The sequence below is a fragment of the Hevea brasiliensis genome, chromosome 4, assembly GCF_030052815.1.
Source record: "Hevea brasiliensis isolate MT/VB/25A 57/8 chromosome 4, ASM3005281v1, whole genome shotgun sequence".
NCBI lineage: Eukaryota > Viridiplantae > Streptophyta > Magnoliopsida > Malpighiales > Euphorbiaceae > Hevea > Hevea brasiliensis.
In genome coordinates, this window is record NC_079496.1 from 10284808 (window position 1) to 10303955 (window position 19148).

The window sequence follows — 19148 nt, forward strand, 5'->3', positions numbered from 1 at the left end:
CTAGTTGCGTACCTAATCATCGGGGTAGTACGCAGTTCTGTTACGAATTAAAATTAAATTGAAATTAGTTCGGTTAAAATTGGATTGAAATTGATTTTGAATTGGACTGAAATTGCCTTCTGTGATTAGGATTATGTTTATATTTTTAAGAAATTGTGAATAGGTAATCTCAAATTGGATTGAACTGATAATTTCGAATTGATTTAAATTGACAGTTTAAATATAAAATAACTGAATAAATCTCATTTTTTTCTTAATTTATTTATATAAATTTTAAATTATCTACATAATTATTTTATATTTTTTTTAATTCTTAATATTCTCAATTTCTCTTAAATTTTTTAAATAATCATTTTATATATTCTTTTTAATTCTCAATACTCTCTTAATTTGCCTACTTTATTATTTTATATACTCTCTAAAATTTTTAATACTATTTCAATTACTTTTATTATTTTATATGCTCAAAATTTCTAATACCCTCTATTTTAATTTTTTTTATTTTAATTAAAAAATTTTTTAAAAAAATTAAAATATTTTTATAAATATAATTTAATTTTAAATTAATAAAATTTTTCTCTAAATCATCTTGAGTCGTCCTTCAAATCTTTTTAAACCAAGATTCAAACCAAAACTAACATTTCAAAAATTGTCTTTCAAATTGTTCTATAACTGTTTGGTTCAAGCTCAAATTGAACTTACACTGACGGTTCCAAAACCATGACCACTCCATCTCAACTCATATTCCTTTTCTTTTTAGCTCTTTAGTTGAGATCGCACATACAAAAAGAATATGTTTCACTAACCAATTAATGGAAAAGTTAAAAAAATCAGCAACTCATTGCTTTATTAATTGGGGAATAAGCACATGATCAAGGACAATATATGAAACAAGTAATACATTCAGAAAGTCATTGAGAGGATTAAACATCCTACCCCAATAACAAAAACATGGGGACCAACGATAAAACCTTCAAATGGAATGAAAATTTCGTATCTAACCTACAAGACCGAAAAAACAAAGAAAGATAGAAGATGCCATTTTCTCTTCCCAGGGGACATTGAAGTAATTTTTCAATGATTGACAAGCTATATGGTATAAAGTATTTAGACCTAATTCTTGTACTTCATTTCAGACATCAGGAATCCAGGCATGTCAAATGAGGAAGCAAACTTCTCAACATCAACCTTCAGGGCCTCGATCTCCTTGTTGTTCACGAGACCCTTATTGAAGTCCTTCAAGAGCTTTCCATGTTCCTTTTGGATGCTCAAAGTAATGGTTACAGCACGGTGGAGGAATTCTCCAATCTGCTCAAAGTCTTTCTCAACCAAACCTCTTGAAGTCATGGCTGGCGTACCTGCAAATAGAAAACTCCAATTAATAATGCACACCCACTGATAAATGGAGGTTTTCACTTAGAATTGTACAGGATCTGAGGGGTTTACTATCATCTTCTCAGAATCATCACTCATTTTCCACAACTAACTACAAAGTTTCCTTAAGAGAGTGGATCAATTCAAAGTAATTTATAACTCAATACTATGGTGCTGGATTTCTTGGGGGGAAAAATCAGGCAAAGAAACTAGTGAATCAGATGCTACCATCTTTTTGATGTCCAAAACATAACTACACTCTCATATTCCTAGACTTAAGAACTTTAACATCGTGATTTAACCATAGATATTATGACATCAATTTCTTGGAGTAGCAGATATCATACCAATTCTTACACCTCCAGGAGCCAAGGCACTGCTGTCACCAAACACAGCATTCTTGTTTACTGTGATGTTGCTAAGGTCACACAGCTTTTCAACCTTGTTGCCTGCAAGAATAATATCACAAAATCAATTGCATAATGAAACAAATGTGCTTAGTCAATGAATTCCACAAGCCAAATGAATTCAAATTTTTTACCAGTCAATCCAAGAGGTCGAAGATCCCAGAGAACAAGGTGGTTCTCAGTTCCTGCAGTGACCAGCTTGTATCCCTTTCTCATCAAGTAGTTTCCAAGAGCAACAGCATTGGCTTTGACTTGTTTGGCATAAGCCTTGAACCCAGGGGTCATGGCTTGTTTCAATGCAACAGCCAGAGCACCAATCTGGTGATTGTGGGGACCACCCTGAAGAGAAGGGAAAACCGAGAAGTTGATCTTGTCTTCAAAATCATAAACTGCATTCTCTGGTTGGCCCTTCTTGGCTGGTTTAGGCCCCTTCCGGTAGAAGATCATACCAGCCCTAGGACCCCTCAAGCTTTTGTGGGTGGTAGTTGTGACAATATCACAGTACTCAAAGGGGTTGGCAGCTTCCTAAAGGCAGAAAGAATAGCATAAATTTAAACAAGCTGAGATCTTCAAAATATTTCAATACTACACCGGATTTCACGCTCAAAATGATTATCTATCAACAAATAACGTGATGCAAGTTTACTTATTAGGATATCGATTTGAAGCTGTAATCCTGAAGCACATTTTAAACTAAAATCAATTAACAAGGGAATTTAGGTCTATTTCTAATTCATAAACTAGATACATTTCCATCATAACCAGATCTTCCAATGGCATGTATGACATATCTTAGTTACGCAAATAGAAAGTACGACTCACCAAGAATATATTTCATTTAATCAATCCATTTCATGTTCCACAGCTCCTAGCTAGAGTCTTGCAATGAGGGATCCACATTACAAAAAATATGCTAAGAATCCAACATAAAAATTTATGGGTATGTACATTGTCCTTCCCCAAGTAAAATGCACAATACACAACAAACAAGAAAAGACATAATCAATGAACTCAACAATTTAAAACTTTCAATTTTCATTAAAAATGGAGAAGAGAGTAAAGGAATGGGTAAATCTTTCAGAGCCCAGACCTTTATTCTATCTAACAAAGATAAAATAAAAAAGAAATCACCCATAGACAACAATCTAATAGAAGTTTAGAACCCAGATCTATAATTTGGAAATGAAGCTATAATACACAAAAGCAAGATCCAATCTCCCGCAGTTTAGCACCCACTAAACAACCAAAAGCCAAACACAAATCAGATCCAATAAAACCAATCAAGCACACGCAAGTTAAGAACAGAGATCCAACAAGAACAATATATGTACCTGAGCAGCAACGAGACCGCTAATGTGAGCCATATCGCAAAGCAAGAGCGCACCACACTTGTCCGCAACAGACCTGAACCTAGCGTAATCCCAGTCCCTCGGGTAAGCACTGCCACCACAGATAATCAACCTGGGCCTAAAATCCATTGCCTTCTCCTCCAACTTATCATAATCAATGTACCCAGTTTGAGAGTTAACCTTATAAGGCAAGCTCTCGAAGTAAATCGAGGTAGCGGATATCTTCTTCCCACCAGATGTGTAGTACCCATGAGTCAAATGACCACCAGAAGGAAGGTCCAAGCCCATAATCCTGTCGTGGGGCTGGAGAACCGCAGTATAGGCGGCGAAATTAGCCGGAGAACCGGAGTAAGGCTGGACATTAACTCCCCATTTGGTGGGGTCGAGGTGGAAAGCCTGGAGAGCGCGGGACCGGCAGAGGTTCTCGATCTCATCGATGTATTCATTGCCACCGTAGTAACGGTTGCCGGGCATTCCCTCGGAGTACTTATTAGTGAGGGCACTGCCAAGTGCCTCAATGACAGCGAAAGAAGTAAAGTTCTCGGATGCTATGAGCTCGATTCCGGTGCATTGGCGACGCTTCTCCTTCTCGATCAAGTCGTGGATTTCTGGGTCCACCGTGTGCAGGGGAGTATTGCCCCAAACGTCTACCGGATCCATATCTATCGAGAGAGAGGAAATGTTTAGCGATGGAAAGATGTAAGAAATGGAGGATCATCTGATGTTTATAATGGATGACGGATGGTTAAGATAATACAATTACGTTTATGGCCTTCTTTAATTATTATTTTATTTTAATATTTTGATGGGTAGGTTGGTAATTTTATTATAATTGTATCAAGTGTGAAGAGAAGGGAATCGAACCTTTTCTCTCCGTTTTAATTATTTAGTTAAAATTATTAAAGTTGTGATAATTAAATGATTTTTAAAATGTAGAGATTTTTTTATGGAATATATTTAATATAAGTTTAAATTTATATAATAATAAATTTAATTATTAAATTAAATATTTATATTAAAAAATATATATAATTAATTTAAAAATATAACAATAATACAGATATATATATAATTAATTAATATTTATAAATTAACTTTTTTAAACAAATAAATTATATTACATTTAATTAGTGAATAAGTTATTTTTCTTATAAAAATACTTACTTTTTAAAAAAATAATTTAATAATATAAATAAAATAAACAAAATTTTACATAAAAAAAAAATTTCCTTAAACAAATATTGAAGAAGGAAGAGCACTTGACACTTTTGAAGTTGGTAAGCGAGTGTGGGTTGTTGAAGGACAATTTGGTCATTTGGATAGGCACCAACTCCCCTGATTCTGACACTTTCCTTCCTCCACTTGACCTTTTTAAGGGCTTGTTTGGTTCAATGAATTATTTTTATAAAAGTAAATTATTTAACTCAAAATAAATAACTTATTTTTTAAAAAGAAAAACTAATATCCTTCATTTTTTTAAAAATAAACACTTATTCATAATCAATAAGTTAATTTTTTGAGAATGTATTTAATATAAATTTAAATTTATATAAAAATAAATTTAATAATTATTAAATTAAATATTTATATTAAAATATATATATATATAATTAATATATATATATAAAGTACATAAATTTAAATATAAAAAATTAATTTAACAATTAATAAATTTATTTTTATACGAATTTCGATCGCGCCCCTTGTATTTTTTGAAAACTTAAAATTCTTTTATTCACCTATTCCAACCAAACAAGACTCAAGCAATAGCATGAATATGGATGGCATTGGTTGGAGAAATTATTAGGTGCATCCGGTGTACATACACCTTCTCTCAAATCATATGGGATCCACTTTCTATATAATAGGAAGGACCCATTTTCTGTGAGAGAGGGAGCACTATTTTTTAGTGCACCGGGTGCACCTAATAATTAGTCCATTGGTGAACTGTTTTCTATTTTAATTGAAAAAAATATTAGGTATATTTTATATAAAATAAAAAATAAAATCAAACTCTAATACGTAAATTCCATATTTATCTACTTAATTATTATTAATGTATTAAGTCGGTGAATAAAAATGATAACTTTTTTTTATTAATTTTGTTTTAACTTTATTAAAAAAATATTTTAAAAATAATAATCACAACTATATTTAGCAAATGAGTAATTACTTACAAATTTTAATTTAATATGTAGAAATTGTTTCAATGATATAATAACTATCTTAGAACCAAAAAAATAAAAGTATTAATCCATTTATTTCTTGATTTACAAATACAAATCAATAGAAATTTTGGGTTCATTCGGAGTATAGCCTTATTTAGTTCAGATTCTCTACTTCTTGAGAAATAATTTTTTAAGAAATAACTTACTCTCATGAAATAAGTAAATTACTTTATAGAATAATAAAAAAAAATTACTTCCTTAATTTTTCAAGAAATTATCAGTCAAATAAGATAAATTTTCATAATTTTTTTTAATTTAAAATTTTTTATTAAATTAATCAAACCAAATAAGGCCTAAAGTCATTCTAAGGTTAGGTATGATTGTAGATGATCCTTACCAACCCCCAACTAAGAGAAGGAGTTTTGGTCTTTTAGAAAATATTTTATGTGAATTTGTCAAATTTAGGTTACTGCTTACCCACCAAACCATAGAGTTTAATTATCCAACTTTATATAGCCATCCTTTTCAAAATTTGCCACCAGCTGGAGTAATAATTTTTTAATATAATTTTAAAACATTTTAAAATTATTATTTAATTATCAATTTATTATTTATCCTAAAAATCACTTGTTAATGGTAAGTAAACACAATATATAATAATATTGTTTATTAGTGCTCACTCATGATAATATTGTTTATATAATTAATTATTGAGGAGAAACCCATGTCTATAAAATAGTAATAATTTATTCAAATTTCACCTAAAAAACGCCTTCCTTTTTAAATAAAGAATTTTAAAAATAATAAAATTTGACTAGGGATGACAACCGGTTTGATTTGTGCAGGTATCCGACCTTTTTAAATAATAAAATATATTGGCATCTTTCAGCACACAATAGGTAGGTCTGAATATTCAATACATGAAGAGAATATTTAAAAACAAATAAATAAAAATGGACAGAATCCCACAAAAAAAAAAAAAAGCCAAAAATAATTGTATCAACAACCCCACTTCAATTGGACTACACCAAATTCAGTCTTCTTCCATTTGAAGTCCACTGTAATTAAAAATAAATAAGAGCAAGATCAATGATTAAGTGTTATTATAAATAAAAAATAACATCAAATAAAACATTGGGTTGTTCTTAATATCTTAATATAATTATATTATTGAAAAAAATAGAAAAATGCAAATTTAATAATGCGTTTAAATTGAAAATAGTAAGTAAATTAAAAATGTAGGAAAAAACTTGTACAGTACAGATATTAAATTTTAATTATTTTTAAAAAATAATTATTTAGTAGGAATTAATTTTAATTTTATTCACTCACTATAATTTGAAAAATGCAAAATATAGTTCGTATAAATTTTTAAATTTTGAATTATTTAAGTTTTATAATGATGATCTATTTTATGATTATAAAATTTTATTTAAATTAGATGAAAAATAAAAAAATTAAATAATATATTTTTGAAATGGGGAATTAAGTAATTAGGCTTTTTTGGTTTCATGAAGAATATTTTTTCATATTTTTTTAGTTTTTGAAACGCTAAGAAAATTATTAATGGAAAATATTTTATTAATAAAAAAAATTAAGTCATTTTATATTTTTAAATTTTAATAATTTTATTAAATTATGAAAACAATTAAACTCTATTTGTTTAAAAAAAATTAACTTGAAAAAAATTATTTTTTATTAAAATATTTTTCATTATTTAATTATATTTTTACTTAATCTAATATTATGTATTTATATTATATATATATATATATATATATATATATATATGTTTTTATATTTTAATAATATTATTAAAATATAAAAAAATAGAAAATAATTTATTTTTTACTAGCTTAATCTTTATTTGACCATGAAAATATTTTTATTAATTTACTTTTCTGAATTATCAAAACGTTAGATGATATGAAAAATATTTTTTTAAAAATTATTTTATGTAAAACAAATGAAGCACATTGTATTATATAAATAATATAATTAATTTAACATTATAATCATATAATAAAAAACATATTCGTAAAAAATGTTTTTTTGATATTTTTACATAATATTAATTTTTCTTTATTTTTATCATATATTTTTACAATTTCAAATCATATCATTCAAATAAATCACTAAAACAATCAATCAATTTCCAACTTTTTGACAGATTTTTAATTAAAAGAAAAAAGATGAATATATTATTTTACATCAGAACTTTATTAAAAAAAATTATGCGATGCTCTGAATTTTTAAAATATTATATATTTAATATATTTTAACTAGTATAAAGTGAAATTATATATCTTTAAAATTTATATAAATTTCAATCATACTGATATGACAATTTGTTAATTAGAATCCTAAGGATATCTTACTTCCACTATAGGAGATGAATGTGTTATGAAAATTTTACAAAAATTAAAGTGATTATAAAACGTTTTAAAAATTTAAAGTGTCATAAAATTTATTTGATAAAATTCAGAATAAATTTATATAGATTCAATAATTATTTTACATCTTAAATTTATAAAAAAAAATCTCATGATACTATGAATTTTTAAAATATTATATGACAGACCTCAACTCTTATAAAATGAAATTAAGATATCCTTAGCTAAGTATGTACTCTAATCACACTGACATAATAATTTATTGATTAAAATTTAAAAAATATTTTAATTTTATTTTTTTATAAATTAAAATATATTATATAATATTTATAAAATTTGAGACATGCTATGGTGTATTTTAAAAATTCAAAGTGTTACACGAATTTTTGTTTTTTTTTTTTTAAATAATGTTTAGAGATTAACTTATGTAATAAAAAAATAAACTTTTTCGACGGTTTCCCAGTGCACATGACATAGTAATATTCCCCTGCTGCTGCCTTATGCTGGGCGTGGGTTCGACTACCCTGCACGATCACGTAGTCGTAGATATTTTTTATTTTTTATTATATTTTCCCACATCTGTTAAAAGCTTTGGGGCCTACCTTTCGATGGGTCCCGCATCGCATTGATAGGTGTAATGTAAGATCGATAGACATATACCTAAAGCTTACCATTACCACCAATAAATGGATAAATTTCACTTCTAAATTTCAATTTTTAATTATTAATTTATAAAATTTTAATTAATACACTTAAAATTAAGAGTAAATATTTTAGCCATCACTTCCTTGAATGAGGCGTAGGCTGAGGAGCAGAACAATATACAGACTCGCATCATTGTCGCAATTGGACTAGCAACATACCAGGGTCTTAAAGGATCTTGGTTATTGAAGACATGGACGTACGGTCCTGATTAAAGTAAGCGCGAACATGCAGTTGATTTGAGCCAGTAAAAAGAATTTTATTTTAAATTTTTTTTATTACTTTTCCTTTCATCCAATAAAACTAAATTTACTTTTTCTTTTAAATCTGTCTGTAATTATATTATTTTTTTTTATAAAAAATATTAGCCTAAGTAAAATTTATTATTTTAATTATAATATTTTTTTTTAACTTACGTGAAAAAGAGTAGAGTTTTAATATGTACATATATTTTGGAAAAAAGGGAAATAAATCAAATTATTTTATTATTTAATATTTTATTATTTAAGATATAAACAGGAAAGGTTAGCAGTTAGCCCAAGTGAACAAACTATTGCCGATTACATTCCACAATCCACCACCATTAAATCATCTCCAATCGTATGCTCTACACGTTTCAATCAAACCCAGAGAACTGGTCTGATCATCGGCCATATCTCTGCAGCCACATGGGTCCCGCTTGACTTTCCGTCTCCTACGATAACGATTGTCTAAATTTACCACTTCCACCAACTCTCAGACTTTATATCAGCACTGTTGATCTTGCGTGTCTAACCTATTTATACACTCTCAGTCTCGCCATATCCCTTCGCTCAAACCCCTCTCTCGATACTCATAAGATTCAGAGGAAGAGAGAGAGAGTGTGTGTGTGTCTATCTTCTCTTTCGTAGACAAAATTCTCAGATCCAACCTTAACAATGGCTTTGTTGGTGGAGAAGACCACTAGCGGCCGTGAGTACAAGGTCAAGGACATGTCTCAGGCAGACTTCGGTCGCCTCGAGATCGAATTGGCTGAGGTTGAAATGCCTGGTCTTATGGCCTGCAGAGCCGAATTCGGCCCTGCTCAGCCTTTCAAGGGCGCTAAGATCACCGGTTCCCTACACATGACCATTCAAACTGCCGTCCTCATCGAGACCCTCACCGCTTTGGGCGCCGAGGTCCGCTGGTGCTCATGTAATATCTTCAGCACTCAGGACCACGCTGCCGCCGCCATCGCCCGTGACTCCGCTTCCGTCTTCGCCTGGAAGGGTGAGACTCTTCAGGAGTACTGGTGGTGTACTGAGCGTGCTCTTGACTGGGGTCCAGGTGGGGGCCCTGATCTGATCGTGGATGATGGTGGTGATGCTACCCTTTTGATCCATGAGGGTGTTAAAGCTGAGGAGATTTATGAGAAGACTGGACAGCTTCCTGATCCGTCTACCACCGATAATACCGAGTTTCAAATTGTTTTGACGATTATTAGAGATGGATTGAAGACAGATCCCAAGAGGTATCACAAGATGAAGGAAAGATTGGTGGGTGTTTCTGAGGAGACTACCACTGGTGTTAAGAGGTTGTACCAGATGCAAGCTAATGGAACTTTGCTATTCTCTGCTATTAACGTTAATGACTCTGTCACCAAGAGCAAGGTATTGTATTTGCTTAATATATATATATATATATATATATATATTTTTTTTTTTTTTGTTATAGATCTGGCTTGGATCTGGATCTCCTTGATTTAGATCTGCTGCCGTTTGCTAAAGTTGTTTGCTTTATGTTTCAGTTTGCCCGTTATTTCATCTGGTTGTTTTCCTCAACTATTACTTCTGACGTTTGGGTTAAATTATGTTGATTTGCATGAACTACTCATGTTGCTTGCTAAAAAATGGATAATAAACTGCTAATGCTTGGAAATGCTTATTGTGTGGTCTGATTTATCCTCAGACCTGCTTTTGTCTTCTTAGTTTTGTAGCTCACTAATCTGGTTATTGAATTCAATTGTTTGAAAAATGGTTTTATTATTGGTTTATGATTTAGACTAGGTTTTACTCAGATCTGTACTGATAAACTTCAGTTTTTCTGTGTTTTTGAATGTTACTTATTTTGTTTGATTATCTTGAACTTGTTCGATTCCAATTGGAGTAATTGAGTTGTTGAATCCAACTTTGTTTTACTCAACTATTGCTATTAAATAATGTAAAACACATTTATCATTAACATTACTTTTCCTTTTTTTTTTTTTTTAATATGGTTTTATAGGAACTAACTAATTATTGACGTTAATGATTTTGATTATTAAGTTCTGCTTAATGGTGTTTAGTGCCTGATTCTTTCATCATCCTAGATGATCATTGATGAGCGACTTTATGGTCAGTAATTAGTAGTCCATTAAATGCTATATGGAAAAATGTATTTCTGATCCTGTGTGATTCCATTGTCTAATTTTGGTCGAACACTCACTGATACTTTTGCTTTTGTTGCAGTTTGATAACTTGTATGGATGCCGCCACTCTCTCCCTGATGGTTTGATGAGAGCCACTGATGTCATGATTGCTGGCAAGGTTGCTGTTGTCTGTGGTTATGGTGATGTTGGCAAGGGCTGTGCTGCTGCCTTGAAGCAGGGTGGAGCTCGTGTGATTGTGACAGAGATTGATCCTATTTGTGCCCTTCAGGCTCTTATGGAAGGCCTCCAAGTCTTGACTCTTGAGGATGTTGTCTCTGAGGCTGACATCTTTGTCACCACCACTGGTAACAAGGACATCATCATGGTTGATCACATGAGGAAGATGAAGAACAATGCCATTGTTTGCAACATTGGTCACTTTGATAATGAAATTGATATGCATGGACTTGAAAACTACCCTGGTGTGAAGCGCATCACCATCAAGCCCCAGACTGATAGGTGGGTGTTCCCCGAAACTAACTCAGGCGTCATTGTGTTGGCTGAGGGGCGTCTCATGAATTTGGGTTGTGCGACTGGTCACCCCAGCTTTGTGATGTCGTGCTCTTTCACCAACCAGGTAATTGCACAGCTCGAGTTGTGGAGGGAGAAGGGAACAGGGAAATATGAGAAGAAGGTCTATGTTTTACCGAAGCACCTTGATGAGAAGGTTGCTGCACTTCACCTTGGAAAGCTTGGGGCTAAGCTCACTAAACTAACCAAGGAGCAGGCTAAATACATCAGCTTGCCCGTTGAGGGTCCTTACAAGCCACCTCACTACAGGTACTAAGTCAGGGCAAAGAGTTCTTGAGAAAAACTGCATATTGGGACGGCTTGACTGTTTGTTTTACAATTTGAAGATGATTTGTGATAGAATGTTAGGATTTTATTTGTATTTTTATTTTATTTTTAGGATTTGTGTTTTGGAGGGGAAAAGTTGGGAGGCAAGATATGGATTGGTCTCTATTGAAGAAGACCACATGGGATTGAATAAGGTTTTGGATGTGGGGTTGTGTGCGATGTATTGTAACTGCTACCATTTGAGTTATGCTGCAACTGGTTGTTGTCATTTTATTCCAAAAAAAAAATGAAGGATAAAAAAATAATTATTAAAATCACTCCTAATTGAGATAAATCTATAGCATGATCTTGAACCTATAGAGGTTGATTCTAAAATTTGAGCTTAGATTTGAAGTGGTTGAGTTCATGTAGATAAGTTGTAATTTTCTTTTTGAGGATCTATCAAGGGTTACATACTGTGAAGTTTGTGTCAGAATAGTCTAAAGGCTTCATTTTGGATTTTCTGAGTATCTTTTAATTCTGTCTGGAAAATTGTTATTGTAATAGTCTTGAGTCATTAGAATCCTATTGTTTTCTACAGTTTCTAGTATAGATCTTGGTGTTGTGAAATTAGAGTTGGCAAACTTGGTTCAAACATAATCACCCTGCAATGTGTTTATGTACTCATTACGAGGATGGTATTTCATGAGATTTGGTATGCTGAGTTTGGGTGGATTGGTCTCTCTCTTGGAAATTAGGTTTTGTTGTGCAATGGTGGAAAATAAATAAAAGTTTGCATATTATATTTTGAAGTTCAACATAGGTGGGTGGGTGGGTTTGGAGTTGGGTGAAGACACATTGTTGAATCTTGTAATGATGGTGAGATCTGCTGAACCGGATATATTAACAGAAGCTTTGGGTTGTATGATAGATATTTTACTTCATCAGAATCAAACACCAAAATAGTAATTTCCCAGTGGGCGGAGTCCAATTTGAGCCACCAAAACACCAGGGAGTAGGATTGTTGACAACAGACAAGTGGAAGTACCGATAAAGGATATGAGATGTACAAACGATAACAGTTGCTCTTATTTTCTTTACGCCAAACAAACGAAGTTAATAATTCTGAAAACACTGTTTCATCAAAACTCCAACAGCCCACTGAGAGTGAGAGTTGGCGAAGCAATGGTTGATTGTCTGCCTTATATAACGTTTGTTTAATCATATCGAAGTCCGGAGGAGGCTTAGTTTAACAGAAATCTAATTGAATTTTATATTTTGTGTTTGATTTAAAATAAAAATTAGAATTCAAATTTAGGAATTAATTATAGTTAAAATTAATTTCTATTAAATTTAATAAAATTGGAAATAATTTTTATAAAATTTATATAAAAACATTTTCTCGACTAAAATGCTATTGTCAAAAAATTTCCTCTCAAATCATTATTTTTTATACACACACATCCTGAAAATTTTCCCTTTGAAACTTTGATCACTATTGTGATCTAGAGAATTTGCTACACCCAATAAGTATCTTTAATTAGGGAAATTCTTATTTCACAGTAAATTCAAGATATATATTCATGAAATTTATGTATTTAATAGGTAAATTTTATTATATATGTTGTGTTTTAAATTCATAATAAATAAAGTTTAGACAAAAAAAATTTCTTTAATTAATTAAAAAAATTAAAAGCAGTAAAGATAGTACAAATCTTCAAGAAAAAATAACCAAGTACCATATCATGGAAATTTCTTACTTACGATAAGGTGTATAAACACCAAACCAATAAAAAATTATATAAATATATTATTATATAGGATCAATTGTCACGATCCAATCTATAGACCGAACCGGCACTAGGATCTGGGCCAGCTTAAAGCCTCCGAAGTCCGTAGTAAATCTAACTATTCCTCAACTCAACTCTAAGGCACATTTAGGCCCAATTTCAAGAATTCAACCGGATAGAATCCGACCATAAAATAGACCATTCAACAGAGAGTTTTTGACTCCTCAACCTGTAAACACAATATATAATAAATTGGGGAGCTCAGCCTATCCTTCACATAATCAAAATGTCATAACTCAAATAGGAGCTCAGCTCTCTCATCCAATCCCATCATGCATACAGTTAATAATTTTACAGATCCAACATAACTTTTATAATATATGCCCAAAATAAAAATAAGTGCTTTTAACAAATGTAGAATCTAAAATTTAACTCAATTGTACAAAATACATTAAATACTATTAATGGACCTGTGAAGAATAAGAGTAGGTTAGCCACAACAAATAATCCTCCTGTAGCCTGAAAAAATAGATGAATAAGATTGAATATTCAACTCAGAGAGTAAAATACCAATTTTAATCATAATCTCTATAACTATTTAAAGCTAATGCACCATGTGGAGTGACATGCAACATCATCATAATTTTCATATCATAACAGCAAGAAAGCAATTTGGAGCACTCACACACTCAATATTGTCAAGCAATACATATATGGGAACTGATCCCATATACAGTCCTCTTAATCCAACATCTGCCAGCGAGTGTCTCTCAAGCCAGACTTTCGCTTAATAAACCAAATGTGGGGTCCCAGCGAGTGTCTCTCAAGCCGTGTCTACCCTGAAGGACTGGATCCCAGCGAGTGTCTCTCAAGCCGTGTCTACCCTTCCTGTCCATATCCAATACCATACCACACGCACGCTACACACACACTGCTCCAAATTACCACAAATAACATCCATGGCACTTCAACAATTATGAATGCAATATAAAACGTGCTTAGTATTTAGCTACATAGATACATATTTATAAATAATGCATGGGCATGCTTGAACATATAATAATATCGAAATTACAATTAAAATTAATATTTTACTCACAAACTTGAACAGATGTTACTGCGGCAGCTGGACGAAGAAGGAAGGCTATCCCGGCTCACCTGACAATTTTATTGCAATTATTTAATATATTTGACTCAATACAAGTTTAAAAAAGACCAAAGACACCCTAAGTTGTGCTGAAAATCTGGCAGAGTCTCCCCTTTACCTATGACCTACCCAACCTACAAAATGGTTCAAATAACACTTCTAAACTCAAACCCTCCTAGGCCCTCCAAACCAAGCAATAATCACAATATCAGACAACTCAATTATAAGATTTCAAAACTAATATTTTTCAAAAACTATCCAAACTAACTTTAAAAATTCTATAAACCTGCACCGCGGTCTTTAATAATATTATAAGGCTATTGCAATAGGAATCGTAATTTTTTTATCATCCACGAATATTTTATAAATTTTATTTTAATCAAGTACAAGGCAAAAATTGAGTAATGTAGAGTTCGAGTTTACCTATGCAAAATCTGATAATTGAAACGAGTCCCAAACTTCTGAAAACAGTGGGGTAGCCTATAATCTTGATCCAGTTTTGAAATAGTTCCAACAGTTTATTTGCTCGGCTCGAAATTACAGATCCGGACGACGATCGAATTTTCACGAAATGAAAATATATACGTAAAGTCCACGATACCATGGTTAGAATAAAATATATATATATATATATATATATATATATATATAATTATTTAAAAATTAAAGATGTTACATCAATCGTGATTTTAATTAAAATGACAATTAATAATTGCCTGAATATATACACCCAGATTTGGGTAATATTACTTTAATGTCATCCTTAAATTCTTTCTTACACAATTTTTCCTTGAGGAAAGAAATTTTTTATTTTTTAACTTTATTTTTTAGGAAAGTTTAGGAAAAAAATTAATTATTTCTTAAAAAATTATATTATAATTTTTTAATTTTATTTCTGAGGTTAATTTGAAAAAGAAAGACAAATGAATTTTAATTCTAAAATTATACTTAAATATAAATTATATGAATACCATACTAGATAGTAAAATTTAAATGAATTCCAGAATTTGTGGTATAATTTAACCAAACACGTTTCGAATCACGAAACTTGTTTTCAACATTTCATAGCTCCCAAGTGTGGGAATTGGATCATCCTTTCTTCCCTTACGAGTCGCACTCGATCTCATTAAGATCCAATTGCAGCTTCATCAATTCACCCTCGGTCTTCCGAGTTGTAAAATCTTCACCACTGATCTTGTAATTCTCTCGTTTCTCTATCCTCTCTTCTCTCTGTCACCCTCACTCCTCCGTAGAGAATCATGGTCATCCACATACGATTATTTCTCAATTCTTGGTCTTCTCATTTATCTGTTTGTTAGATTTATTTATTTAATTTTTCTTTATTTTTTGTTATAAAAATTCTTTTGTTTTTTTCTAGATTTTATTTCCTCAACAATTTCTTTATTAATTTAGTTTGATTTTGTGTCACAAGAAAATCCTTATTTTTGATCAGATTCATTTTTTACTGATAGCGAGAAATTCTTTAAGGATTGGAAAACCTTCGTGATTTGTAGGAAGCTGGCTGTTTGTTTGTTTGTTTCAGTTACCCTCTTGCTGTGAATTGAGTTTTATTTTTTATTTTTGCTTTTACTGTATCAAATAATTTACCTTAAGGATGCTTGCTATTTTTCTTTCACCTAAAGGTGACAATTGATTCATTATTTGGATATTGAAACACAGGGCCCAAGGTTTGAAAGCAAAGAAGCAATTCAACTCATGCCCATAAACAAAAAGGGTCCCAATCTAATAGTCCATACTTAGCCATAGAGTCAGCCCGAGCCCATACAAACTTAGCTCTAGCTAGGGCAACAACAACCAACCACCAGGGAGTTCTGCAACTGGAGGAGTTTGCGCTACCCACTTCAACAGGTCAGCCACCGGAGTGCTTCACCACCAAGCAAAACCGAAGGCCAACCCAAGCAAGGGCAAAACCATGAAAATCGAAGGCCGAAGCCAAGTAAGAATGAGCTTGGCTAAGGAGGTCCCGAAAGATAGAAACAACTTTCAAACTATGAACCGAAAAAAACTCTGAAGATTAAGGCCATGGAGGAGCAACGGAGACCCAAAGGAGGCAGTTAGAACTTATGCGGCAATCTCTCTCTCTCTCCTTTAGCCATTAAGGGACCTGGTAATTATCAGCAGGCGCTATAGATAAACCAACCTTGGAGGGATCCGAATCCGTCTGCATAAAACAAACAGCAAGGAAAAACAGAGCAAAACGCAATAAGGAAACCGATCAAACAGTCCCGTAAAACCCCTCTACCTAAGAATGGCTATTGGACAGTTAAGGGTGGAGATCACTCCTCCGTCTTCACCTCACAGGGGGTGGTCAGAGTGGACACTTCCCTATCAAGTAGCAGGCGGTAGGACTGTGCACGGTTCTTCGGGAATCGAACCCAAATCGAGCTGGAGTACTGTACCGAGGAATTGAATTTATTTTCATATTTTGATTTAGTTTTGTTTTCTCTGTTAAAAACAGAATTAAAATCGATTAAGAATTAAATTTATATATATATATATTTTATTATTTTTTAAATTTTATATATTTTTAATATAATTATATATTTATGTTTATATATAATTATGAATTAAATATATTTTTATACTATATTTTATTTTTTTATATTTTTTAATAATTTTAATTATAAATATATGAAATTATTTTATTATTTTTAATTATAAATATATTATTATCTTATATTAATATATATATATATTAATTCTTAATTATATTTATATCTTATAATTAAATATTATATGATTAATAAATAATTAAAATATATATTATATAAAATATTATATAATATATTTAATCATAAGTCATATATGTATTTTATAATTAAAAATTATATAATGTAGGTATAACTAGAATATATATATATATTTTATGGTATATTAGGTATTAATAATTCAATTTAAAATTTAAATACTAATTCAAATATGAATTTTTAAGGAAATAATTATATAAAATTATTTTAAAAATTAAAAATCGAATTGAAATCATATCGAGTCGAACTAGAACAAAAAATTTAAGAACTGTACCTAATTAAAACTGAAATAATAAATAATCCAACCAGAATCATACTAAAATTTTAAATTTTAAATTTGATTTTGATTCCTAGATAAATCTCAAATTGAACTATAATTGAACACTACTAATAAGAGGGACAAATATTTTGATTTAATTTTTTTTATTAAAAATAAAATTAAAATCGATCAAGAATTAAATTTATATATATATATATATATTTTATTATTTTTTAAGATTTATTATATATTTTTAATATAATTATATATTTATGTATATGTATATATATATAATTATGAATTAAGTATATTTTAATATTATATTTTTTTATATTTTTTAATAATTTTAATTATAAATATATTAAATTATTTTATTATTCTTAATTATAAATATATTATTATCTTATATTAATATATATATATATATATATATATATATATTAATTTTTAATTATATTTATATTTTAGTGTTAAATATTATATGATTAATAAATAATTAAAATATATATTATATAATATATTATTATATTATATAATATATTTAATCATAAATCATATATACGCCTTATAATTAAAGATTATATAATATAGATATAGTTAAAAGATATATATTTTATAATATATTATGCATTAATAATTTAATTTAAAATTTAAATATTAATTAAGTATGAATTTTTAAGAAAATAATTATATAAAATTATTTTAAAAATCGAGAATCAAATTGAAATTATATTGAGTCAAACTTGAATAAAAAAATTAAAAACTGTACTGAATGGAAACTAAAATTTCAAAATTCAGATTCGCCTTTGATTTATAGACAAATCTCAAATTGAACTGAAACCGAACAATACTAACAAGAGGGGCAAATTTTTCGTGGAAGCTCTTTTTTTAATTTAATTTATTATTATTATTTATTTATTAAAAAATAAATTATAAGTTAAAAATATAATTTTAATAATATATATATATATATATATATATATATATATATAATTATAATATTTAAATATATAATAACAATTACCGCCTCCATGTGCCACCAGCTGCAACATATTTGATAGAATATCTACACCCTGACCCAATTGTAGGAAAGGGACCCAATCACCGAGATTGAGGAAGGGCAACCTTCCATTGTCTGGGAGGGTGAGGGGCCAAAGGTGAAGCGGTACTAAAAAGAGGACTTAACCTTAAAAAAAAAGAGAGTTTTTCGAAAAAAAATCTAGGGAGAAAAGCACTCACAAAGTGCATTTTCTCGTTTATAAAAATTGTTCTTAGATTAATTTTTAGTTAATTTTACTCACAATTTTCCTATTTAAATGGTTATATTTATATTGCTCTTCAATTTTAATTTATATTATAAAAATTTTTAAATTTTAATTTTAATATGACTAAAATCACTATAACCTACTATTATAAGTTTACAAGTTAATTTACGGCTAAATTTCAATTATAGTCTCTCAATTTAAGTAGATTATTATAGTCGTTTTTCAACTTAAAATCGGTTTAAAATTTTAAATTTTTATTTATTTTTGATTTATTTAAAATAAAACCATAGTTTTAGAAATAGTCTAATATTTTTATAAATATTT

General features: G+C 29.9%; 2 protein-coding genes across 2 annotated transcripts; one reads left to right on the plus strand and one right to left on the minus strand.

Moving 5' to 3' along the window:
- Positions 1 to 821: 821 nt before the first annotated feature.
- On the minus strand, positions 822 to 3838 carry LOC110645039 (serine hydroxymethyltransferase 4). Its single transcript, XM_021798039.2, has 4 exons — positions 3113 to 3838; positions 1916 to 2306; positions 1722 to 1823; positions 822 to 1358 (listed from the first exon to the last, which is right to left on the minus strand). Exons 1-4 carry the CDS (start codon positions 3788 to 3790, stop codon positions 1114 to 1116), a joined length of 1416 nt encoding a protein of 471 aa, XP_021653731.2. The 5' UTR covers positions 3791 to 3838; the 3' UTR covers positions 822 to 1113.
- Positions 3839 to 8953: 5115 nt separating this feature from the next.
- Positions 8954 to 11933, plus strand: LOC110645038 (adenosylhomocysteinase). The gene is made up of 2 exons (XM_021798038.2): positions 8954 to 10021; positions 10859 to 11933. The coding sequence occupies exons 1-2, from the start codon at positions 9311 to 9313 to the stop codon at positions 11603 to 11605; spliced, it is 1458 nt and encodes a 485-aa protein (XP_021653730.2). The 5' UTR covers positions 8954 to 9310; the 3' UTR covers positions 11606 to 11933.
- Positions 11934 to 19148: the final 7215 nt, after the last annotated feature.